Source organism: Chionomys nivalis, chromosome 10 (genome assembly GCF_950005125.1).
Source record: "Chionomys nivalis chromosome 10, mChiNiv1.1, whole genome shotgun sequence".
Lineage (NCBI taxonomy): Eukaryota > Metazoa > Chordata > Mammalia > Rodentia > Cricetidae > Chionomys > Chionomys nivalis.
Genome location: NC_080095.1, coordinates 40594389 through 40621449, shown reverse-complemented (window position 1 = coordinate 40621449; position 27061 = coordinate 40594389). Strand labels below are relative to the sequence as shown.

Here is a 27061-nt window from a genome sequence, read left to right as displayed (position 1 = left end):
CCAACCTAAGACTCAGCGAGTCCACGAGTAAAATTCCTTCTAGAGGCTGGGGCTGTGAGTGTCAGCGCGCCTGTCTAGGAGGTGCCGGGACGTGGGTTCCCGTCCGGGGGAGCCGAGGGGAACACCTGTGACATCGCAGGTCAAGGTCCAGAGCGGCCGCGGAACACACCAGCTATTCCTTCCACCTCTCCCCGACCCTGGGGACCCGGGATTCCGTCTAAACTCCAGGTCCCGCCCCGGGAGGGAGCGCGGAGCCAGTTTAGCCCTGCGCTTGCGTAGGGTGGTTCTAGGGCAAGGGTCGTCCCGCCAGCGGGCGCCTTGCTGGTCACCAAATCTCGCGAGATCTCAAGCGGACAGTCGTGCAGGGGGGGTCACTGCATCCGGACGCCCCGCCGGAAGCCGGATGAAACCCGCAGAGGAGGAGAAAGCTCCGATCCGGGGGTGACCTACGGGCGTCCTCACCGAGCTCCTGGCGACACCGGCGGTATAGCCTGGGACACTAGACTAGGGAATGCCCGATAAGCAGATGTTTAAGAGTTGTCAGGGTTGGGCATGATGGTCTGAGGCGCCTCAGATTTGAGCATCTATTGAGCACCTACTGTGTGCATAGGGATATACTTAAATCGTGTCAAAAGCTCTTGGTGCTGAGGACCTAGGCAGTCGGCTTGAAATTCTGGTCAGTTTCTGTGAAAGTGGTTGGTAGTAGGAGCTACAGAGGAAGGTTGGGTTTTCGAGGGAAGGAAGAACCATGTAGGAATCTAACATGGTGGCAGAGAGGGCAGAGGAAAGGCCCGCCGAATCCTCTGGGGCAGAATGGTCGGACAAGATACGGCTGAACCCATGGCGTCTTTTATTAAAAGGTGTCGGGCCTGGATTCGATTCCGCAGCATCGCGTTAGGACGCTCATGTTGTGAAATGGTGTGTTAGAATGGGTTCAGGTGTGAGTGCCAAGTTGTACGACCTTGGACAGGTCATTCAGCCCCCCCTTATAACTTCTGAGGAGACATTTTTAACTTCATCTAGGTGGTGTTTGAGGAGGAAGTTGAATTTAAGCAAACTAATAATTTTTTTTCTGCTGGGGATTGAATCCAGGACCCCCCCACCCATGCATGCTAAACGTTTTGTTTTGTTTTGTTTTTACTACTGGACTGTATCTCCAGTTTGTTTTTCATTTTTATTTTGAGACAGGTTCTCACGAATCTGCTCAGACTGGCCTTGAACTTGCCATCCCAGTTCTGCCCAATAACCTGGATTACAAATGTACACTATACTATATCATGCCTAGGGGAAGCAAAACTTACTCACACAGTCTTTGGGCACCTGAAAACATTAGGAACTAAACCAAAAGGTCCCACCTGGCTAGAAACATAACATGTTCTCTGCTCAGTGAGCTTTTCCTTACATGGGCACTCAAGAATTTTTTTTTTTTCTACGACTAAGCAGATCTTTCGGTGGTATTATTGTAGAACAGTAACACCAGTTACAAACCCACTTAATTTAACAGGCAAATGGGATTGCTGAGGCTTCTCCCCACCCACCTCCACCGGCTCTGCCATGACTCTTCCCCCACTGCCCTTCAGATCTTGAATTTGGCCTGTCGTATTCTAGGTGGAAGTTTTGTGAGTAAATCGAGGTTTCTTGTGTGATTTGAGTGTATTGACTGTTACGCTGTCGAGAGTTTGGCTGTTCTTCACTAATCAATTATATTTGGTGGGTGAAGATTTCTGATTTAAAACAGAAGGACCCGCAGTGGCCCCTGTCGTGATGTTGAGCCGTGTTTAGGCAGGCCTGTCATATCATAGTCTTTGAATGCTTTGCGTGTGTTCGGGTAGACTTCACCACTGAGCTACACGTGTAGCCAAGCCATAGATTTTTCTTTTGTAGATAGGATCTCTCCTGTAATCTAGGTGGCCTTCAACTTGAGATCCTCAGGCCTCAGCCTCTGGAGTCCTGGTATTGCAGGCATATAGTATCCTGCTAGCTACAGTGTGCTGTTTTTTTGAGACAAAGTCTCTTGTAGCCCAGGCTGGCCTCGAATTTTGTTTTGTAGCTGAGGCTGACTTTGAACTCAGTTCCCTGGCCTCTACCTTCTCGGGATTACAAGTGGTAGGCATCACTGTTGGCTCTATTATTTTAGGGAAATAAAACAAGGCTGAAAGTAAACAAATACAAAACTTCACTGTCTGACGGTTAACACTGATCGTCGGGATCAGAACCACTGAGGAGACAAGCTTCAGGGCACACCTGCGAGGACTTAGCTTGACTTTAGGTTAATTGAGGGAGGTCGACTCACCCTCAGATTGGCACTGTTTCCTCTGGTTGGATCCTGGATTGAATAAAAAGAACAGAGCTAGTTGGACACCAGCATTCACTGTCTCTGGTTCTTGGGGTGTCTTGTGACCCTGCCTCCATCCCCTGCTGTGACGTCTCCACAATGGACTGCACCCTTGAACCGTGAGCCAGAACAAACCTGTTTTCCCTGAAGTTGCCTCTGTCAGGGTATTTCCTCACAGCCACAGGAAAAGAGACTGAGGCAATTGGAACTGCTCCTTAGAAAATTCAGCCATCACAGTACAATTAATAACCACAGGACAGTCTGACCAACTGTATCGGAATAAACTTGCTTTTTAATTTTTATGTGACTTCTATACATGGCAGTTCCATAGGAAATGTGTCCTGCAGGATGTGATGAAATGTACTTGTAGTAGCAGCCAGTTAAGAGAACGAGGCCGGGGAAGCCCTGAACTCCAACTCGGGAATGTGAACACCCAGCAGCCCCATCTCAAAAAGAAAAGTCTCCCACGGACTAAATGACATGGTGAAAATAGATAGACAGCACCGCATAGATTCCTGTCCCAGCACTTGGGAGGAGAGGCAGGTGGATCTCTGTGAGTTCGAGGACAGGCTCCAAAGTTACAGAGAAACCCTGTCTCAAAAAACAAAACAAAACAACAAAAGATTCCTGCCCCCCCCCCCAAAAGAATCTGGCCTCCTGCATGCCAGCATCGGGGGGTGGGGTGAAGAAAGAGAAATTGAATCTCATTATCCTCTAAATCTACCTATCACTCTCAAATAGGAGAAGAAGGTAGAAGAAAAAGTCACAGTGAGGAACAGTCAGGACATTACAGACAAAAGTGATGAAACAAAGCAACGGCATGAAATAGAAAGGAAGGAGAGCCCCGAATGCAGTGTGTGAACCTGAGTCCTGATGCTGGCCATCAGCTGCCAGTGTCTGGGCTGTTTGAGCACTGGATGGTAGGGGCAGAGGCTGCCTGTGCTGCTGATTCTGTCACTAATGGCACAGTATGTTGTACAGAAACTTAACTGAAGGATTTTTGGGTGAAACAGGATGATAATGGGATTTGCTTTAAGGGAAAGCCGGAAAGTATTTTATTCTGATAAAGAGTATCCCAAAGGAAGAATAAGTTTGAGATCAGCTAGCCATTTCTGCCATCACTAGTGAGATTATCAGTATGTACATTAGAGAGTTTAAAGGAGTAGGATGTGTTTCTGCATTCATCCTCCGACCTTACTGAATGTTACCAACACCAGACATTTAGTTTTTTCCCTTTGGGTCCTAGGTTTCAAGCCTAGGACCTCATACATGCCAGGCAAGTGCTCTACCACTAAGCTGTATCTCCAGTCCTAAACATGTCATTTTTTACATGTGTTATGAGTGTTTGCCACATGCATGTGCATCAAGTGCATGTCTAGTTCCCAAGGAGCCAGAAGAGGGTACTGGGTGCTCTAAAACTGGAGTTAGAAATAGTTGTGAGGGACCCATGTCCTGTGCAAGAGCAGCAAGTGCTCTTTACAGCCGAGCCATTTCTCCAGTCCTCACACTCTGGCGGAAGAAGAGAACTGACTCTTGCAGATGGTCATTAACCACCACATACATGTACGCCACAGTATATGTGAACCACCATGTGTACACCACAGTATACGTGCCCCACCACATGTGTACACCACAGTCTACGTGAACCACCACTACATGTACACCACAGTATACGTGAACCACCATGTGTACACCACAGTGTACATGCCCCACCCCCACCAAAACAAGAATGTAAAACACAACAAAATAAGCTCAAACCCCTGAGAAAAAGAAAGCTTGTTAGTAATTCAGTCACTGAGAAGGTGGATCTCTGGGGCACCCTGGCATACACACTCAGAACACAAACACAAAAGAACCTTTGAAAAATTGGTTGTATTACAGTTGAAGAGAGTTTCGTTGTTTTTGGCTTTTTGAGACAGAGTTTCTCTGTGTAGCCTTGGCTGTCTTGTCTACAGAACTCACTCTGTAGACCAGGCTGGTCTTGAATCCAGAGATTCACCTGCCTCTGCCTCCCGAGTACTGGGATTAAAGTTGTGCACCATCATGTCCAGCTAAACAGTTTAAATTTTTTTTTAATATTTATTTATTTATTCATTTATTTATTTATTTATTTATTTATTATGTATACAATATTCTGTCTGTGTGTATGTCTGAAGGCCAGAAGAGGGCACCAGACCTCATTACAGATGGTTGTGAGCCACCATGTGGTTGCTGGGAATTGAACTCAGGACCTTTGGAAGAGCAGGCAATGCTCTTAACCTCTGAGCCATCTCTCCAGCCCAACAGTTTAAATTTTTTAAAATTTATTTTGTGTGGATGTCACGGCACACGTGAAGATCAAAGGGTAACTTCTGGAAGTCGTGTGGGTCCTGGAGATAAACTCAGGTCAGTAAGCTTGGCATCAGGAGCCTTTACCGGTACATGGAGGCATCTTGCTGGCCAAGCGGTTAAGTTTTTAGTCTGTTTTCTGATATTTGGGATCCCATTCTGGTTGTACATGTTGTACAAGTGCTTTACTGCTGAGTTGTTTTTCCAGTCCTCCTGATTCTGGAGGAACGTGAGTTGGGGTTGTTGTTGTATGTTTGTTTTTAATCAAGCCTTAGTAGAATGCTTAATCCTGACGGTGTGAAGACAAATGTCTCAGAATTATCCATGACACAGGATGAACTTGATCCTATTAGCTAAGAATTCTAATTGGACTTAGTTACTATTTTCTCCATATGTTTACATTAGGAAGCAAACTGACAGGAGAGTATTATATGGTTTTTTAGATTCTGCTCTTTTTAGTTCATGGGTGTTGGTTTTGCCTTTGTGTGTGTCTGTACACACATGCATGTAATGCCTGAGAGAAAAGAGGGTGACAGATCCCCAGCACTGGAGCTGTGAGCTGCCCTGTGGGTGCTGGAGACTGAGAGCAGCCAATGCTCTTAACCACTGAGCAATCTCTCTAGCTCTTTTTAGATTCTAAATGTGACTTTTTCTCTCCGTTCAGAAGCACAAATGGAGTTTTAAATTTTTCTTTCCTTGGTTTTCTGAGACAGGGTTTCTCTGTGTAACAGCCCTAGCTATCCTGCAACATGCTTTATGGACTAGGCTGACTTTGAACTCAAGAGTTTAAAATTTTTTTAATTAAATACTTCATATCTTTCTAACGATTTTTTTTTATAATTACAGGATTCATTTCCTACAGAAGTCTTGTGAGGCTCCTGCACAGATAGAGCGATGATTGTACAGAGAGTAGTATTGAACTCCCGACCTGGTATGTATCGTCTGTGACAAATGAGCAGTCCTGGTCTCTGTAATCATTCCTGGAAATAGAAGAATAAAAATTGACATGATATCCATGTGGTAAACTAAGGTAGTAAAGTAAATTAAGATTAGTAAATTTCAGATCTTTAAGTTTGAGGTTAGAGTGAGTTTCAGGACAGCCAGTGCTACACAGAGAAACCCTATCTCAAATAAATAAATAAAAAAGAAAAGAAAGGAAAAGACTAGTAAATGTGTTAGATACAACCTTTTAGACAATGTCATATTCAGTTTTCAGATGTCAACTTTTCTCCTTTTTTAAATACTTATTTAACTTTATTTTATATGCATTTGGTATGAATTTGTCAGATTCCCTGGAACTGGAGTCACAGACAGTGGTCAGCTGCCATATGGGTGCTGGGAATTGAACCTGGGTCCTCTGGAAGAGGAGTCAGCACTCTCAATCTCTGAGCCATCTCTCCAGTCCCAGATGTTAACTTTTCAAGGCCATTTGAATCATGGAAAGTTATATTGAAAGTGTCTAATTTTGGATTTTTCCTTGTGGTTGGTGTGACTGATTATTTACATCGGCTTTTCTGTTTTACGTGACATACACCATCTTCTGTCAATGCTGACATCTCCCTGGGTCATAGGAACTTAGGTGTGGCAGTAATCCAAGTGTGGGCTCACTGTTTTGTGGTCCTGTCTTGTTGCCTGCTCACCATGTTTTCTGCCCTCGGTTTTAGTGTAGTGAATAGTTAGACCTTTACATTGGATCCCACCTTGGAAATCTGATGGTTCTTGAAAAGAAGTTTGCTCTTGTTAAACATAATTCAAGATGAATACACTTCGGTGATGTTAGTGTCTGCTTAAACATTTTATTTATTTGTTTGTTTGGTTTGGTTTGGTTTGGTTTGGTTGGTTAGTGTTTTGAGACAGGGCTTCTCTGTGTAACAGCCCTGGCTGTCTTGGAACTCACTCTGTAGACCAGGCTGGCTTTGAACTCACAGGATTCACCTGCCTCTGCCTCCTGAATGCTGGGATTAAAGGTGTGCGCCACCACTGCCTGACTTTAAGCATTTTTCTTATACCTCAAGTTTTCTAGTTACCTATCTTTAAGATTTTAAAAGCAAAATAGTAAATGTTCATGTAAACCGTTTGTCTTAAAATGAAGATGGAAAGATTACCTAACTTTTTTGGCTTTTCTATTACTTTATAAATTTTTAACTCCATAATTAAAAGTTGAGTTCAATTTTTTTGAGGATTTGGGCCGGGCGGTGGTGGCACATGCCTTTAATCCCAGCACTCGGGAGGCAGAGACAGGCGGATCTTTGTGAGTTCGAGGCCAGCCTGGTCTGTAAGAGCTAGTTCCAGGACAGGGTCCGTAGCTACAGAGAAACCCTGTCTCGAAAAACCAAAAAAAAACAAAAAAAAAAAAAAAAACAATTTTTTTGAGGATTTATTTTTTTTTATGTATGGTTTTGCTCCCATGTGTATCTATGCACCCTGTGCATGCAGTGCCCATGGAGGCCAGAAGAGGGCATTGGATACCCTGGAACTGGAGGTCCAGATGCGTGTTAGCAACTGTGTGGGTATTGGGAATCAGACCCCAGACCTCTGGAAGATCAGCAGATGCTCTTAACCACTGAGCCATCTCTCCAGTCATCCTGTGTCCCACCCTTAGCTCCCAGCGTTCTGTCCTCACTTCCTCCCAATTTTTAAAGAGAAGGTCTCATTGTGTAGCCCTGGATGGCCTGGAACTCACCAGGCTGGCCTCAGATTCAGAATCCACAGCCTCTGCCTTCTGAGTGCTGAGATTAAAAGTGTGCACCACCACCCAGCTACACAAGAGAGTGGGATTTTTCATTTTCAGAGTCTTCCTACTTTGAAACAGTGTGTTATATACCTATAATCATTTTTAAAAAACAAAATTAGTTTACAAGAGTTTTTTTGAACTTAAATTCAAGAGTGATGGGAACTATTTGAAAATTTATGCTGAGTTACCCTTGTTTGAATTAGAAGGGAGCACTTTAAATCCTAGCGTAACTTTAGAAAATGTTATGAGAAAGTAACTTTTCCTAGGCATGGTGCTGTCCACCTTTAGTCCCAGCATGGGATGCAGAGGCAAGTAGATCTCTCTGAGTTGGAGAACTCAGCCAAGGCTACATAGTGAGACTATGGGGGGGGGGCAATGTTTTAACTTCATATTTTTGCTTGAAAATCTAGGGAAAAATGGAAATCCAGTGGCAGAGAACTTCAGGATGGAAGAAGTCAGTTTAGCAGATAATATCAGTGAAGGACAAGTTCAGGTCAGAACTCTCTACCTCTCTGTGGATCCTTACATGGTAAGAAGCGGGGTGTCGTAATTGATGAAAATAATTCTGCTCTTATGTTTTAGTGATGTTGCATCAGAATTTTATTGTGCTTATTTGAGAAATGATGTCTTTTTTCCTCCTGGTCTCTTGAAACAGGGTTTCTCAGTGTAGTCCTCTAGTTCTCTTGAACTCAAGAGATCCACCTGCTTCTGCCTCCCAAGTGTTGGGATTAAAGACGTGTGCCACCATGCCCATCTTAACACTCACTAACACTTATAGACATAATACTTGGCGTGAAGAAGTATCTCATTGTGGGTTGTTTTCCATTTTTCTTAGTGATTAATTCTGAGCATATTTCCATGTAATTATTGGCCACTTGTATGTCTTTGAAGAAATATCTACCTAGAGTACACTTATAGACATGATACTTGGCGTGAAGAAGTATCTCATTGTGGGTTGTTTTCCATTTTTCTTAGTGATTAATTCTGAGCATATTTCCATGTAATTATTGGCCACTTGTATGTCTTTGAAGAAATATCTACCTAGAGTACACGAACATCTTAAACTTGAATTATTTGAGGCTGAAGAGATGGTTCAGAGCAATTACTGTTCTCACAGAGGACCCAGGTTCTATTCCCAGTACCCACATGGTATCTCACAGCTGTCTGTAACTTTAATTATAGGGGTCTAAGTCCCTCTTCTGAACTTTTCGGGCATCAGATATATACTTGGTGCAGGAAAAGCATTAATTCATATTAAAAAATAACAATAAATTTGATTTAAAAAACGGAAAAATGTCTCATTTCATGAAAAATTTTAAAAAATTATCTGTATTATTGAGTTATAGTCTTTGTTTTCTAGATATAAACCCTGGTACCCCATACTGTTCTGTAAGATATATCTCCTAGCCAGGACAAAGAAACCCTGTTCTGAAAAACAAATAAAAAATAATTATCTCCTGTTTTATGGATTCTATTGCAACGACAATATACTTCTTCTATGTTGTTCATTTTGATAAAGTCCAGTTTACTACTTTTTCTTTTTGTCATACGTTTGATCTCATATTTAAGGCTTTGCTTCACCCAACACTAAGAAGATTTAACCCTAACTTTTCTTTTAAGAGGTTTACAGTTTTAGCTGTAAAATTATATGTGTGGCCCATTTTGAGTTAAAATTTGTATGTGTTATGAGAAAGAGGTCTGTATTATAGTTCTCTGAGGAGACAGAAACTGTGGGAGACAGATGCAGTTATAGAGGCATAGAGAGAGGAGAGGGGATTTGTTAAGCAATTAGCAAACACAATTATGGAGACTGAAAAGTCCATTAGAAAACCAGGGAGGCCTTGGCTCAGCCAAGTCTGAAGGAGACTTGAGAACCAGGGAAACATAATGAAAGCCTTACTCCGAGGCCAACGGCCTGTCCATTGGAAATGTGAGTCCCAGAGACCAAAGGCCAAAGGTCTAAGGGCAGAGGAAAGACGTCCACTCCAGAGAAGGAGCGGATCCTTCCATATTCCAGGTGGTCTTGTTTCTTTCACGCAGCCCCTGACACCTGACTAGATGGTGCCTTGTGGGCAGATATGGTCCACTGAGCCCACCAGTTCATATGTAGAGGCCTCAGAAAACACCCTTACAGATATCAGATATGCTCAGAGACATCGCTTAAGTAAGTCAAGTAAGCATCTCAGTCTAGTAAGACAGACATCTAAAATCACTTCTCTTTCTTCCCCTTTCTTCCTTCTTTTCTTTTTTGTAGTATTGGGAGTGAGCCTATGCCTTTGATGTTAGGCAAGCATACTGAACTACAACCCCACTGACACCCCAGAAGAATGAATCATCACAGGGTTCAGCTTCAGTCTTCTGGTGGATACACAGTTATGTAGCATGAACAATAAAAACCCAGAGACAGATATTGGGGTTCAACCTGAAGATCAGAAAGTCAACACAGCCAAGCCACTAGAGAGCTCTTACCGCTATGAAACCCTCAGACTGAAAGAGTTCCTGTCTCATCCTGCCTTATATTCCTCTCTAGTGCTGGGATTAAAGGTGTGAGCCACTACCGCCTGCCCTCCATGGTTGACTAGTTGTGGCTGCTGGGATTGAAGGTGTGGCCACCACTACCTAGCCTGTATTGCTGACTAGTCCGGCTGCTTTGCACTGATCTTCAGGCAGCCTTTATTTATTAAAACACAAATAATAAACTGGGTGGTGGTGGCGCACACCTTTAATCCCAGCACTCGGGAGGCAGAGGCAGGTGGATCTCTGTGAGTTCGAGGCCAGCCTGGTCTACAAGAGCTAGTTCCAGGACAGGAACCAAAAAGCTACGGAGAAACCCTGTCTCGAAAAATCAAAAAACAAAAAAACAAATAATATCACACTATACAGCTGTGTAGGTGCCACTTGTTGAAAAGACTGCACTTTGCTCCTGATACCTTTGTCGAAAATCTGCTGTGAGCTGGGGGGGGTCTCACACGTGCACCCCAGCACTGGGAAAGCTGACTGTGAGCTGGGGGGGGGTCTCACACGTGCACCCCAGCCCTGGGAAGGCTGAGGCAGGAAGGTCACTGCAAGTTTGATGCTAGCCTGAATTACAGTGAGACTAAAAAATAAATAAATTGTAATCAGTTGACCATTAGAGCATTTACTTCTAGATTCAAACCTTATTCCATTAATATGTGTGTTTATTCAAATGTGCCTTGTTACCTTGATTATTATGACTGTAGTGAGTTGGAAAGTAGCAAGCATGAATCTTCCAATTTTGTTTTTGTTTGTTTTTGTTGTAGTTGAAAGGTTGGTTTGTTTGGTACTTTTTTGTCAGTTGGTTTTTGTTGTTGTTGGTTTGGTTTTTCGAGACAGGATTTACTCTTTAGCTCTGGCTGTCCTGGAACTCACTTTGTCGACCAGGCTGACCTCGAACTCACAGTTTCCACCTGCCTCTGCCTCCTGAGTGCTGGGACTAAAGGCGTGTGCCACCACTGCCCGGCTTAAAATGTTTTATTATATTGTGTGTGTGTGAGTGAGTTGGCCAGAGGACAACTTGAAAAAGTCTGTTCTCTCCTTTTACCATTTGAGTCCTGGGGACCAGTGTTAGGTTGCTAGACTTGGTAGCAAGCACCTTCACCTGCTGAGCCATCCCACCAGCCTTATAAAATAAATGGGTCATCTCTCCTTCCATCTTTGAGTCTGTAAACAATCTGTATTAATTATACCCACTGAACCGTCTCTCCAGGCCTACCCTATGTGCTGTTTACATGTGGAGACCAGAGCACAGCTGTGCAGCCAGTTCTCTCCTCCCACCTTCATGTGGGTTCAGGGATCAAACTCGGGGTGACTGGCTGATAAGCAAGCCTCCAGGATCTGCTTGGCTCCACCCCTAGGCCCCCCCCACAAGTGCTGAGGTTGCAGATACACACTTTAATCTTTAAAACTTCCAAAAGGAAAAGATGGGCCCTAGGTGGTTTCCTTAAAGAAGTCCACTCATTTTTTTTTTTTTTTTTTTTTTTTTTTTGGTTTTTCGAGACAGGGTTTCTCTGTGGTTTTGGAGCCTGTCCTGGAACTAGCTCTTGTAGACCAGGCTGGTCTCGAACTCACAGAGATCCGCCTGCCTTGCCTCCCAAGTGCTGGGATTAAAGGCGTGCGCCACCACCGCCCGGCTGAATTCCACTCATTTTTAAATTTTTTTTCTTTTTTTAATTTTTATTTATTTATTATGTATACAACAGTCTCTCTCCATATATACCCACATGCCAGAGGAGGGCGCCAGATCTCATTACAGATGGTTGTGAGCCATCATGTGGTTGCTGGGAATTGAACTCAGGACCTCTGGAAGAGCAGCCAGTGCTCTTAACCTCTGAGCCATCTTTCCAGCCCCAGAATTCCACTCATTTTTAAAATTTTAAAGATGACATAAATTTATGAGTTTGTGTTTTTGTGCATCCTTGCATGTGCACATGCATGACTACCAGGGCTCACAGGTGGAGGATAGAGGACACTGCGACTTGGTTCTTTCCTCCTTCCATCACGTGGGTTCTGGAGACTGCACTCAGGTTGTTAGACAGGCTTGGTGACAAGTGCCTTTACCTGCTAACTGTCTCAAAGGTCTTACTGATGTGCCTTTTTTATGCCAGTACCACACTGTTTTGATTACCATACTCTAATTTAGAACAGATCTAAATTTATTTATTTTCAGTTGTGCTTCTTTACTGGTAAGAGCTAGGTACATGGTTTCCCCAATTTTTGCAGAGTAAAAAAAGGGGGGGAATAGCGCAAGAGAGACTTACCTGCTTTTCTTTCACTGGGTAAATTGAGCATCCCTTAATGAAGGCCTTCTTCTCCCCAGCGCTGTAAGATGAACGAGGACACCGGCACTGATTACTTAGCGCCCTGGCAGCTGTCTCAGGTGGTTGACGGTGGAGGTATTGGAGTTGTAGAAGAGAGCAAGCACATACATTTGGCTAAAGGCGATTTTGTGACTTCTTTTTATTGGCCCTGGCAAACCAAAGCCATTCTAGACGGGAATGGCCTTGAAAAGGTGACATATAATATAAAACTTTCTGAGTTTTCTTCCTTTATTCTGATGTCTACATTCATATTACTTTGTGAGGGAGGGACTTACATTGGATTAGGTCCCCAACTCTCTGACCTCACTTAGTATCACCTTAAAGGTCTTGATGCAGTATACTTACAGGGAGGGGCATAGAGATCTGACAGAGGGAGTTGGGTGTGGACACTAGTCATTCTTTAGCTCTGACTTCTTGGCTTAAAATTGATTTCAGTATTGCTTAACATGGACTTTTTTGGGGGGGGGTTTCGAGATAGGGTTTCTCTGCTTTGAAGCCTGTCCTGTAGACCATGCTGGCCTCAAACTCACAGAGATCCACCTGCTTCTGCCTCCCAAGTGCTGGGATTGAAGGTGTGCGTCACCACCGCCCGGCTGAAATGTGCATCTTCTATTTTAGGTAGACCCACAACTTGTGGGTGGACATCTTTCATATTTTCTTGGAGCTATAGGTATGCCTGGTCTGACTTCCTTGATTGGGGTGCAGGAGAAAGGTCACATATCTGCTGGATCCAATCAGACAATGGTTGTCAGTGGAGCAGCGGGTGCCTGTGGATCTTTGGCTGGGCAGGTAAAGTCTCCAAAAATTACTTGACTTTTCTAAAATAGAAGGCATAAGCAGATCACAGAATCCATGTGTACAATTTAGAATATAAAACTGAGGGCTGGCGGGTGGAGGGGAGAGGAAGGGAGGGGAGCAGAGAAAAATGTAGAGCTCAATAAAAATAAAAAAAAAAACCAAAACAACTGAGGGCTGATGACATAGATCAACTGGTAGAGCGCTTGCCTACCGTGCTTGTAGCTCTGGGTTTGATCACTAGCACCACATAAAACAGGTGTGGTGACACCTGTAATCTCAGCACTCACAAAGCAGAGGAAGAAGATCAGAAGTTCAAGGCTATCATCTGTTACTTAGTGAGTTCAAGCCCAGCCTGGACTACATAAAAGTTTGTCACAAAAAGTAACTAACTTTAGAGTTAGCCATTTTAAGTTCCCATGATATGGCAAATAACCTCATACCTACGCACATGCAAGCAACACTGATTAAACTTAATTAAAGACTGAAAGTGGGAGGGGCCTGTTACCATGGAGGAGGAATTCAGAGGAACAGGAAAGGTGAGAGAGGGAATGTGGCCACTGTAACCAAGCTATAGGATACACATATATGAACTTGTCAAGGCTAAAAAGGATCTTAACTAAAAAGATTTGTTATTTTTGTTTGGTGTGTTTGTGTGAGCACATGCATGTATGTTCGAGTGTCATATCCCTTGGGACTAGAGTTACAAGTGGTTGTGAGCCTCCCGATATTGCTGTTTCAAACCAAACCTAGGTCTTCTATAAGAGTAGTAAGTGCTCTTAGCCACTGAGCCTCTCTCCAGACTTCTTCTTTAAATTTTTTATTATGTCATTATTTTGCACATTGTTGGCAGAAATGGTATTATTACCTGTTTAGATTCTGTTAATAACAATATGAAAAAAACAGGTTTTTGTGTCTCTTTCTCTGTTAAATAAAATAGATGTGGCAAATGTTAGAGTAGTTCTGTCATCTATATAGGGATGGAAATCATAGAGATCTGTCTATAATTCCTTGAAATAAAAGACAAGCAGGGAATAGAGAGATGGCCCAGTGACCAAGAGTACTCACTGTACTTGCAGAAAACCCAGGTCAGTTCTCAGCACCAGAGTGGCTTAGAACTCTCTAACTGCAGGTCAGTGCTGCTTTCTGGCTTATTAGACACTAGACATGCACATAATACACATACATACATGCAGCAAAAACACACAGATAAATACATCTTCACAAAATATGATGAAGAGGGGGTGCTGGGTTGTATGTAGTTCAGTGCTTTGAGCCCTTGCTAAGCATGCATGAAGCTCTATGTTCAGTTGCCTGCACCAAACAACGATATAAAATCAAACTCCTGTTTTAGAGAAATTAATAAGAATTCTTCATCCTCAAAAAGGTTATTTATTAATGTATATTTTGAAATGGAGTCACTTGTCTCCCTGGCTGACCTCAAGCTTACTATGTAGCTTAGACCAGCTTTGAATTCCTATTCCTCCTACCTCCACCTTCCAAGTGCTGATACTGCAGAAAGCTATTGAATTGTAGGCATGTAATAAATGTTTTGAAAGAACTGTATAAAGTTCAATGTTTTGTAAATAGCAGCAATATTAGTTAGTCATCTCTTTGCTGTGATAAAATGCCTGCCCAGGATGGAGGGTTTTATTTGGTGCACAATTCCAGGGTGCACAATTCCAGGCTCTGGGTCATGTTGCATCAGCACTCAAGACACAGAAAGCAGCAAATGCTTGCACACAGCTTGCTCTCTCCTGTGTATTCAGTGAGGTACCCATACATTCGGTGGGTCTTCCCTTTTCAGTTAACCTAATCTGGATTAGTCTTCATAGATGTGCCTAGAGGTCTGCTTTCGTGATGGTGATTCTAGATGTCAAGATGACAGTCGAGATCAGCCATCACAGTAGCTGTGGTGGTTTGAATGAGAAATGCCCCCTTGAACTCTTGTCACCCAGTTGGTGGTGCTGTCTGGGGAGGGTGCAGCCTTGCTGGAGGAAGTATGTCTGTCACTAGGGATGGGCTTTGAGCGTTCAAGGCCTCATCCTACTTCTAGTCTGCACTTTCTTCTTCCTGCTTGTGGCTGAAGATGTGATCTGTTTCCTGCTTCTGCCACCATACCCGTGGCTTGCTGCCTTGCTTCCCTTGGGAAATGTAAACCCAAATAATCTCTCTCTCTTTACTCTCTTTAGTTGCTTTTGGTTATGGTGTTTTATCAAAGCAATAGAAAGTAACTGATACAGTAGCTTATTTATAGTATGGGAAACAATGTATTTTAGCTATTGTTTGTGTTCTCCACAGCCCTGAAAATCATTGAATTTTAAGAGTGATAGCTTGGAGCTGGGCGGTGGTGGCGCATGCCTTTAATCCCAGCACTTGGGAGGCAGAGGCAGGCGGATCTCTGTGAGTTCGATGCCAGCCTGGTCTACAAAGGAAGTTCCAGGACAGGCTCCAAAACCACAGAGAAACCCTGTCTCAAAAAACCAAAAAAAAAAAAAAAAAAAAAAAAAAAAAAAAAAAAAAAAGAGTGATAGCTTGGGTCTGATTTCTTATTTTAAAAATTACATTATTCTGACCTGACAGTGTCACTGAAAAAAAAAATTACGTTAAAGTTGTAAGTTTTAAACTACATTTTGTTTGTTTGTTTGCTTTTAAGGATCACATTATCTGTTCTCAATCTCTTTGGTTTTATTTTTTTTCTCTTTTCATTTCATTCTTTTTTTTGAGTCATAATCTCTTTATGTAGCCTTGGCTATTATGGAATTTGCTATATATAACAGGCTGGCCTTGAATTCATAGAGACTACTTGCCTCTGCTTCTCGAGTCCTGGGATCTAAGGCGTGTGCCACCACATTTTAAATGTTTAGTCTAAAGCACTGTAATCAAACCTAAATTGTGATGAGTGCTGCCTTAGGGTGAATCTGGATGTGATGGAACATCACGACCAAAAGTCACTCGGGGAGGAAAGGTCTATTCTTATACTTCCAGGGAACAGTTCATCAGAGACAGGAGCTGAGGACTGCTATTGACTGTCTGCCTTTTTAATCAGCTCCACCAGCCCAGGGGTAGCACCACCCACAATGGACTGGGCCCTCCCACTTCAAACACTAAAGAAATGCCACTACTAAGGCTCGCCTACAGTCAGATTTTATGGAGGCATTTTCTCAGTTGAAGTTCCCGCCTCTCAGATGATGCTAGCTTGTTTCAAGTTGACATGAAAATTAGCCGGGGCAAATATTTTCTTGTACTTGCAATATCTTGTGTTCTTTGACATTTTTATGTTTGTGTGAATATAAAGTCATTTAATTTTCAAACACTTCCTCCCTAGATTGGCCACCTGCTTGGCTGTTCCAGAGTGGTGGGAATTTGTGGAACGCATGAGAAATGCCTCTTTTTGACTTCAGAACTGGGGTTTGATGCTGCAATTAACTATAAAGAAGGGAATGTGGCGGCACGGCTCCAAGAATCATGCCCAACTGGAGTGGATGTCTACTTTGACAATGTTGGTGGTGACATCAGTGATACGGTGATAAGTCAGGTGATTTGCTGGTTTCATTCCGTTACAAATCTGATACTATATTTTATTCATTGTGATATTTTTGCTTGATACTGAGGGAGGCTATAAAAGTGTAGTGTTCATTTTGACAAATTCCATGATTATTGTGTTTAAGTTATACAGAAGATCTTGATACTTGCTTTCATTTTATTGCACATTTGTGTTCTGAATTTCAGTTCCTGCCTTGTGATATATTTTCACCTTCAGTTTACTTTTGTGAAAAATTAAGAGTTACACTTCTGGAATACTGAGATTCTGTCCTGTATCTCACCAACCACCAATCACCTAACAGCCATAACCCCTGAGTTGAGTAGGGAGATGGTTTTCATAGATTGTCGATGTTATATATTTTTATTGACAATGTGGTAAAATATCAACAGTTGATAATAAAAATAGATCTTGACTATATGTAAAATTACTTGCAGTTGAGATTATATTATTTAAATCTAAAGAAATACATGATCGGGCTGGAGAGATGGTTCAGTGGTTAAGAGTGTGTACTGGTCTTGCAGAGGACCTGAGTTTGAATCTGTGTGAGCATCCATGTCAGGCAGCTCAAACCACCTGTATCTCAAGCTCCAAGGAGAGCTGGCCCCTCTGGCCTCATCAGGGACCTGCACTTATGCGGATGTGTCAGTTGTGGGTGTCCACCAGAGAAGACTACTTGGGCATGGGTTTAAGCCAATAGAAAGTCTTTATTAGACGGCCAGTGTTTGGGTCCCAGTGTAGCCCCAAGCCTTTCTGGGGGTGAGCTTTTAAGCACAAAAACCATATCCTGGGTTGACATACTACAGGTAACAAGAACAGTTAGTCAGAAGCAGAACTACAGAAGCCAAAAAGCAAGGTTAATACATTTAGACTTTCCCAGAACTATGGACTTTGATGGATTGGGCTTTTGTTTTGGCAGGCGGGGCTGTCAAAGTGCTGAGTTTAACAGCCTGAATGTTACTTCCACCATGGAGTCAGCTGTGGTAAAATCTCAGGACCTGCTAAGGTCTGGGGACCTGTTACAATACTTATACATATTTACAAACCCACACATATACATATAAAAAATAAGCTTTAAAAAAATATACATACTAGCCAGGCAGTGGTGGCACACACCTATAATCCAAGCACTCGATAGACAGAGGCAGATGAATCTCTGTGAGTTCGAGGCCAGCCTGATCTACAAGAGCTAGTTTTTACAGGATAGGCACCAAAGCTGCAGAGAAACCCTGTCTCGAAAAACCAAAACCAACCAAACAAATAAATAAATGAACATAGTACAAAAAAGCAGCAAGGTCACTGGCAACTAATGTAATTCTTTTGGTGATGAGCAAACCTTTATTCTACATTCCTTCAGAGTGGACTTAATTAAATCTGTAGGGGCTAGAGAGATGGCTCAGCACTTGGAGTCCTTACAGCTCTTGTGGGTGACTGAGTTTGGAACCTGGCACCTACATCAAGCAGCTGAAAACCATCTGTAACTCCAGATCTAGGGAGATGGAAGGCCCTCTCCTGGCCTCCACAGGCACCTGCATGCATGTGGTGAACATAAAATTTATGGAGGCATGTGCATGCACATACACAATAAATAAAAAGTACTTCTACATAGGTAAATCTCCAAATAAATGAAACTAATTGAAAAAAGTTTAAGTGTGGTGGTTAAATAGCTTTCATTGATGTAGTCCTAAATCCACCAATAGGAAGGTGGCTGGGGATGTAACTGCCAGTGTTTCTCTGTGCAGATGAATCAGAACAGCCACATCATCCTGTGTGGTCAAATCTCTCAGTACAATAAGGATGTGCCTTACCCTCCTCCACTGTCCCCTGCTGCAGAAGCAATCCAGAAGGAAAGAAACATCACAAGGTGTGTGCGCGACCTTTCCCTTACTACCCTGTCACAGGGCTGGGGCTGTGGAGCTGAATTTCATAGGTGGGAAATGTATTCGTTTATAGTTTTTTTTCTTATTAAATATAATTGAAAATTCTTTTATTTTTATTATTATTTTTTGTTGTTGTTGTTTTTTGTTTCGTTTTTGATTTTCGAGACAGGGTTTCACAGCCCTAGTTGTCCTGGAACTCACTCTGTAGATCAGGCTGACCTCAAAGTCACAGAGATCTGCCTGCCTCTGCCTCCCAAGTGCTGGGATTAAAGGCATGCGCCACCACCGCCTGACTGAAAAGTATGTATTTAAAGAGGTTCAATAATTAAATTTTGGTTAACTGTTTCTCAGAAAATAGATACTTGGCTTTGATTGGATGAGATCATGTGAGGCTAGGAAGGAATGTTATCTATAAATGAAAAATCACAATGCTGTTGCCAGGGTTACAGATGATAAGCAGATATAAACAAAGTTTGGTGTACTTACTTATCCCTTCACTACACCTAAAGCTGAATCTGACCGGACTCAGCATGACTATCGGCTAATTTAAAGACAAACAGGGATTACCAATTTGAAAGATTTGATTGTGTTCATTTGTTTGTTTTTTGTTTGTTTCTCTGTTTAACAGCCCTGACTATTCTAGAACACTCTTTATAGACCAGACTGGCCTTGAACTCACAGAGATCTGCCTGCCTCTGCCTCCCACTAAAGGCCTATGCCACTGCCACCACTGCCCTCAGGTTCTCACTCCTGAAATATTCTCTAATCATTATTCTTTCATTCTCTGTTTACAGAGAGAGATTTACCGTGCTAAACTATAAAGATAAGTTTCAGCCTGGACTTCTCCAGTTGAGTCAGTGGTTTAAAGAAGGAAAGCTAAAGGTAAACCCTTTTTTGTTTTTTGAAACCAGGTCTCCTGTGGCCCAGGCTGGGTCTGAACTTGACAATTACCTTGAGCCCTTAATCCCCTATCTCTCTGCCTCATTGGTGCTAGAATTCTAGGCATGCTCTACCGTGCCCAGTTTATGTGGTGCTGGGCTTGAACCCAAACCTAACCAAGTACTCTACCAACTGAGTCACATCCCCAGTCCAAATTTCTTTTTTTTTTTTTTTTCTTGGTTTTTCGAGACAGGGTTTCTCTGTAGCTTTGGTGCCTGTCCTGGAACTAGCTCTTGTAGACCAGGCTGGCCTCGAACTCCCAGAGATCTGCCTGCCTCTGCCTCCCGAGTGCTGGGATTAAAGGCGTGCACCACCACCACCCGGCCCCAGTCCAAATTTCTATTAACTATAAAAGTATATTTCTGCTGCCACTTGGCATACTTTTTTTTTGAATTTACTATAGCGAACATTGGTTTCATTACAAAAGATTCCTACAAAAGATTGGCTAGAGAATTGGCTCAGTGGTTAAGAGCACATTGCTCCTGCAGAGAACCCAAATTTGTTTTCCGACTTGTATGTCAGGCTGCTCATGATTGACTGCAACTGCAGCTCCGGGGCTCTGTGGGCTAGCCTCTGAACCACCTAGTAACTGTGCTCACACGCACATACTGCAGAGACACACACGCAGACACACAGTTTAAAAAGTTAATCTCTGAATAAAATTTCCTCCCAGATGACCATAATCTTCTGATTGAGAAACCTTTTCATTAGCTTTATGCAATATTTTGTTAAGCTCAGGGCTGTAGAGCTGCTGTGATTAAGAACACTTGCTCCTTTTGCAGAGTGTTGCGGCTCTACCTCGTCCCGCAAGGATGACACGCGACACACAGGAGCTCTTCCTGCTGCAGTTTTATTCAGGACCTTGTTCTCTTTCTCTCTCTCCTCTCCCTCTCTCCTCTTCTCTGGGCAAACCTCTCCCAGCCCTTAAGTAGGCATGGGCTACCAATCCCGGATTGCCAGGTGGGCACTGCTCATAGGTCCACGCATATGCAAGCAGCTGACGACCATTGCGCGATAATAGCATAAGTCAGGTCTTAGCCATTATCGCCATCAGGTGTGGCTTCACGCAGCTCGCTACAGCAGAGGACCTGATTTGGCTCTCAGCACTGACATGGCTGCTACAGTTGTCCATAACTCCAGTTCCAGGGGATCCAGTAACCTCTTCTGGCCTCCCAGGGCACACAGTGGTGCATACATGTACATACATCTATGCATGCAGGCAAAACACAGATAAACAATTACTAAGCTTTATTCTCCATAGATTAGTTACAAAGTCAATAGGTATGTCTCCTGAGATCTAAATTAGTAATGTTCATTAACTTAACAAGTATTTGTGGAACTGTCCTTAGGAATTCTTATTTCTTTTTTTTTTTTTTTTTTTTTTTTGGTTTTGGTTTTTCGAGACAGGGTTTCTCTGTGGTTTTGGAGCCTGTCCTGGAACTAGCTCTTGTAGACCAGGCTGGTCTTGAACTCACAGAGATCCGCCTGCCTCTGCCTCCCAAGTGCTGGGATTAAAGGCGTGCGCCAGCACCGCCCGGCTTTCTTATTTATTTCTTTTTTCATGCTATTTCTGGATGTTCTGTCTACAGAAATTTTTGTATAGCACTTGCTTGCCCTGGTTCTCACAGAGGACTGAAGAGAGTGTCAGATATCCTGGAACTGGAGTTACAAGTGGTTGTGAGCTGCCATCTGGGTGCTGGGAATTGAACCTGGGTCCTCTGAAAGGGCAGCCAGTGCTCTTAACTGATGAGCCATCTCTCTAGTCCCAGAAATTGTGCTCTCTTAAAAGTCACATAAGCACATACCAGAATGCTCTGTGGATATTTTTTTAATGAGAATTGGTTAAATTTTATGTAACTAGAATGAGTTAATACTACATTTTAGAAAGTACAGAAAGCAGCTGTAAACTCAGTAGTACAATTACGTTACTTCAGCTTAATATAACCTATTTCCTTATAATTTTTATAGATTTAAGTAAATATCCTTTTAATATTCATTTCCTTTATGGTTATTCTGATTTTAGTTGTTGGGCAAAATTAGAAGTTTTTTGTTTTATTTTGAAGACAGTTCTCTGTGTCACTTTAGCTGTCCTGGAATTCACTCTGTAGACCAGGCTGGTCTTGAACTCAGAGAGATCCACCTGCTTCTGCTACCTGCCCAAGGACCGGGATTAAGAGCATGTGCCACCACCCCGTGAAATTAGAAATTATTTATCTGGTATCCAGATAAGATGTTCTTGAAACCTGAAAATGATAGGCAAACTTGTATATGTGTATATACACTTAGATAATTTTTTTCCTAGAGGGTGTATGTGGACTGAGGGTGTAACTTGGCAGAGTGTTTGCTTAGCCTGCATGAAGACTAGTCCACCCCAGGAGGGGGAAAACAAAACAAAACTGGGTGTAGTAGCAAGGCCTGTCATCCCAGTACTTGGAGGGTGAGGGCAGGAGAGGGTCATAAATTCAAAATCATTTTCAGCTAAATTGCCTGTATAGTTTAAGATTAGTGTGGAGCAGCAATGAGATGGTTCGGTGAATATGGACACTTGCTGCCTAGTCGATGAACTGAGTTTGATGCGCAGAACCCATGTGGTAGAAAAGTAGAAAGAACTGAGCTGGGCATGGTAGTTTATACCTTTAAACCCATTAGTAGGCTAGCCTTGTCTACAGAATGAGTACCAGTTGTCCTCTGACTTCCACATGCATGCTACAACATGTGCATTCACTCACAAAACAAATAAATGTATAATTTTTTAAAGCAATCAGACAACAGGAATATAGGATTAGGATTTTACTGAAAAATGGTGCTACCCATTTTTCTACTGTATGCAAAATCCTAAATTGCATTGTTTCCTTTTATGGAAACCACTGACTCTAAATCTAACTATTTTTGATTACAGATCAAAGAGACTGTGATAAATGGATTGGAAAACATGGGAGGTAAGATGAGTGAAGATTTCTTCTACATATGTGCTCAATGCATGTATTGATTTTTCTTTTAATACTACTTTCAGGTATTTTTTTTCTTTTTATGTTCTAGAGAATGAACCTATGGCCTCTTTCATGCTAAACACACTTTACCACTGTGCTAAACCCTAGCTCCCCACCCCTTTTCTTCTCTGTGGAGACACTGCAGAGCTGCGTTAACAGAAAGACTGTGCTTTTGTTTTTGTTTATGCGGTGATGGAACCTTGTGCATAGCCAAGGCTGAGCTACTGTCTTCTTTCCTTGGCTTTGTTTTGTTTCTCTTTTTTTACAGGGAGAATGGGGATGGAGCAGAGCTTTTCTGAGTCTTGGGTCTTTTGTAGCCCTGGTTGGCTTTGAATTTGATAGGTGGCTGAGGCTGACCTTAAATTCCTGACCTCCCAAGTGTTGGAATTACAAGAATTTGCCACCACACTCATTTATTGCTGAGGCTGAGGATACAGGCTAGTTGGTAGAGAGCTTATCTACCATAAATGATATACAAATCATGCATATTAGCAACTGCTATAACCCCAGAACTCAGATGGTAGAGGCAATACAATCAACTTAAGGGCCTTCTCAGCTAATGAGACTGTTTCAAATATAAATTAAAATAAAAATAAATAAAATAAACTGGGTGGCGGTGGTGGCGCACGCCTTTAATCCCAGCACTCAGGAGGCAGAGGCAGGTGGATCTCTGTGAGTTCGAGGCTAGCCTGGTCTACAAGAGCTAGTGCCAGGACAGGTGCCAAAGCTACACAGAGAAACCCTGTCTTGAGAAACAAAAAACACACCAAAATAAAAAAAAAAAAAAAACCCACAAAAATTATGAAGAGATAACTCATTGGTTAAAAGCATTTGCTGCTCTTTCAGAGGATCGGCGTTCAGATCCTGACACCTACATGGCAGTTCATAACCAGTTCTAGGTGATCCAGAGCCCTCTTTGGGTCTCTATTGGCACCACACACATGTTGTACAATTACATACGTGCAGGCAAAACACTCATACAAATAAAATAAGTCTCTTGTGTGTGTGTCTTGCCTGCATGCATGTTTGTACACCAAATGCATGCCTGGTGTTCATAGGGATATGCGAGCCACCACATGAGTGCTGGGAACTGAGCCTGTTTCCTCTGCAAGAGCAACAAGACTCTTAGCCACTAAGCTGTTTCCCCAGCCCCAGATTTATTTATATATATACTTGGGCCAGTGTTTCTATGTGTTCTGTTCTGGAACTCACCCTGCAGACCACGCTACCTCCAAACTCACAGAGATCCGCCTGCTTCTGCCTCCTGAGTGCTGGGAATAAAGGCGTGCACCACCACCACCTGACCCAGTGATTTTTCTTTTTAGATTTATTTTTTTGCCAGGGTAGTGGTGGCATGTACCTTTAATTTCGGCATTCAGGAGGCAGAGGCAGTGGATCTCTGTGAGGTCGAGGCCATCTGATCTACAGAGAGAAACCCTGTCTCAAAACAACAAAAAAAAACCCAAATAAACAAAAGGCAGAAAAATCACTGAAGAAATTATTCAAACTAATTTTATGTGTTAGACCTCTAACAAACATATAGGAACATTTCTCTTTTCAGATGACCTATTCTTTTTTTTCAGTTGCGTTCCAGTCCATGATGACCGGAGGCAACATCGGGAAGCAGATCGTCTGCATTTCAGAAGATTTTTCTCTGTAGTCTGCGTATCTTCATCAAGGAAGTCCTACATTTCCTACTGTGCACAAAGATTCTTAAGACACATTTAAAAAATAATCTTACAGCCGGGCGGTGGTGGCGCACGCCTTTAATCCCAGCACTCGGGAGGCAGAGGCAGGCGGATCTCTGTGAGTTCGAGACCAGCCTGGTCTACAAGAGCTAGTTCCAGGACAGGCTCCAAAACCACAGAGAAACCCTGTCTCGAAAAACCAAAAAAAAAAAAAAATCTTACAGTACAGAATTAAGTGTAATTGTAATATTTTTTAGTTACATAACCTTATTTTCAATATCATATATTAACTATATATCTAACATGTGATTGTTAACCATAATACAATGGTTCTCAACCTGTGGGTTGTGACCCCCTTTGGAGTCACTACCAGATATCCTGCATAACGGATATTTACATTACAATTCATAACAGTAGCAAAATTAGTTATGAAGTTGCAATGAAATAATTTTATGGTTGTGGTCCTGTGTTAAGGTGAGGAACTGTGTTAAAGGTCGCAGCATCAGGAAGGGTGAGAAGCACTGCCACAATAGATTTGGTATCATCTGTTTTTCTCTATTTTATTTTCGAGACAGGGTCTCAAATACGAAGTCCACACTGGCCTCGTACTTGTGATTCTTGTGGCCTGTCTCCTGAGTGCTGGGATCACAGGCATGTACCACTATACCTGACTTATTTTCCTTGTAATAATAATTATTTTGGAGGTGGGTCTGTTAGTGTAGCTCAGGCTGGACTGATTCCTCAGGTTCCCGGCTGCTAATTATCTCTGGGGTTCCAGGCACGTGTTACTCACTATACTCGGCTGATTTTGTTAAAACTCATGTTACATATATTTGTATCAAATATTTAAAAACTCCTGGATAGTTAATACAACTGTTAATTGATCATATGTAGACATATCTTTAAGTTATTTTAAAAACTAAGTGAAAACTCTAATTCTAAGTCAGAAGCGGTTAACATCTGTTGAACTGGGGAAATTTTTAACATCATTCTTAAAGTGAGAGTATTAGGATTGCGACGGGCTTTCCATATGTCACATGGAAGAGAGACTTAAAGCCTATGTACCTATGTGTCTTGTCTGTCTATACACCACATGCATGCCTGATGCCTGCAGAGGCAAATAGGGCACTGGATCCCTTGGCCCTGGAGAGAGTTTTGAGCCACCATGTAGGTGCTGGGTTCTTGAATGCAGGTCCTCTGGTAGAGCAGCTGCTGAGCTATCTCTCCAGCCTGCCCAAAGAGAGGCTTTTAATGGTAAGCACGGAGGGTTGGGGGCAGCATTGGGAGTATCAGACTGAGGAACAGTTTAGGGGCTGGAGCGGTATGAAAAGATGAACAACGTCATCTGGGTTGGCGAGACGCTCAACAGATCACATTTACACCCAGCAGGCTTGTGTTCTCCCAAATTACTGACTACGTAGCAAGCCTAACAAAAGCTTGTGTTAACTTTAGGAATATTTTTGAGACAGTCTGTAATGTAGCTTGCTATGTGTAATTCAGGCTGCCCTGGAATTTACAGATCTCTAGCTGCCTGTCGACCTCTGGAGTGCTAGTGTTAAAGGCCTGTACTTTGGGAAACTTTGGAGGGCAAGTAGATATAAACATCACTTGGAATTTTATTGATTAAAGTGGGTAGGGGGAGTGATCAGGGCAGAACACTGTTCAGTATTCTGGGGGCCTTAATTCCCAGTAGCAACCCCCACTCCCAACTCGCCCCAAGTAAAAAAGCTTAAGAAAATGGTGGCGATGGTGGCGCACGCCTTTAATCCCAGCACTCGGGGGGCAGAGGCAGGTGGATCTCTGTGAGTTCGAGACCAGCCCGGTCAACAGAGTAGTTCCAGGACAGGCTCCAAAAGCTACAGAGAAACCCTGTCTCAAAAAACCAAAAAAAAAAAAAAAAAAAAAAAAAAAAGAAAAAGAAAAAGAAAAAAAGAAAAGAAAACAAAAGCTTCAGAAAATGATAGGACAAAGTAAACTAACCAATGGTTGTAGACATGAATATTCCACATATATTGATGTTTTTATTAATTGTAACTCAACTTTTAGAAAAGTAAAATTGAAATTGAAGATGTTTTCTAAGTGTGATTTAAGACACTTTTTTACACAGCCAATGTATTTTATAGGTGACACTTGTAATAAATATATTCAAACTGTATTAGTAATCACTCAATCCAGTTTTGCATTGGTCTAATCTTGTTTTATATACTTGCTCTAGACCAGTTTCTTTCTGGAGGATTCTTCATTCTTCATATATTGGTAATTCCCAAATCTACTTTGTTTTTTTGTTTTGTTTGGGGTTGGGTTTTTTGGGATAGGGTTTCTCTGTGTAATAGCCCTAGCTGTCCTGGAACTAGCTTTTGTAGACCAGGCTGGCCTCAGACTCAGAGATCTTCTTGCCTGCCTCTGCTGGGAATAAAGGTGGGTGCCACCACCACTCGGTTTGTTTTTTAATTCTTACTTAAACTTTAGGACTTTAGCTCCTAGTAAACATTTCCTTGCCATCCCAAGGTTTCTTTTCAGATGCTATGTAGCTCAGTTGTCCTTGTCACAGCAATCCTCAACTGGGTTTACAGCCATGCTTCCCAGTGTCCAGCATGGAACTGTGTACCAAGGAATTATTTCCACCCGGATGGCCTGGAATGTTTTGTTTTGTACTCAGTCTACTAATCCCTAGCTTGTTTAGGCTCTTAGTTTATCTCTAAACATGAAAATAAACGCCTTAAGAGAACATTAATTCTAATTTATCCCCCTTTAGTCCCCCACTCTTGCGAACCACATCATGTTTTTTTCTTGTTATTTTGGTTTTGACAGAGTCTCACTGTATAGCCCTAGGTGGCCTGGAACTCCGAGTGCTGGGAGCGCTGGGATTGATTACAGGACTGTGCTACCATGCCAGGTCTTTACATTTCACATAGTCAGTCAAACTCAAAAGTTCCATCAAGTACTATTATTCACCATGGAACTCAGGTATTTTAGCCCTCAGTCAGGAC

General features: G+C 42.5%; 1 protein-coding gene across 2 annotated transcripts; it reads left to right on the top strand.

The window, feature by feature from the left end:
• The first annotated feature begins 382 nt into the window (after positions 1-382).
• On the top strand, positions 383-26241 carry Ptgr2 (prostaglandin reductase 2). Of its 2 annotated transcripts, none has more exons than XM_057782966.1 (10): positions 383-484; positions 5510-5594; positions 7808-7926; positions 12235-12426; positions 12854-13024; positions 16359-16568; positions 18317-18438; positions 19249-19336; positions 22293-22332; positions 23967-26241. In XM_057782966.1, the coding sequence occupies exons 2-10, from the start codon at positions 5558-5560 to the stop codon at positions 24041-24043; spliced, it is 1056 nt and encodes a 351-aa protein (XP_057638949.1). In that variant the 5' UTR covers positions 383-484; positions 5510-5557; the 3' UTR covers positions 24044-26241. The 2 variants fall into 2 exon arrangements, with proteins under 2 accessions (XP_057638949.1, XP_057638948.1); XM_057782965.1 differs by lacking the exon at positions 383-484 and adding an exon at positions 498-676.
• The last annotated feature ends 820 nt before the right edge of the window (positions 26242-27061 follow it).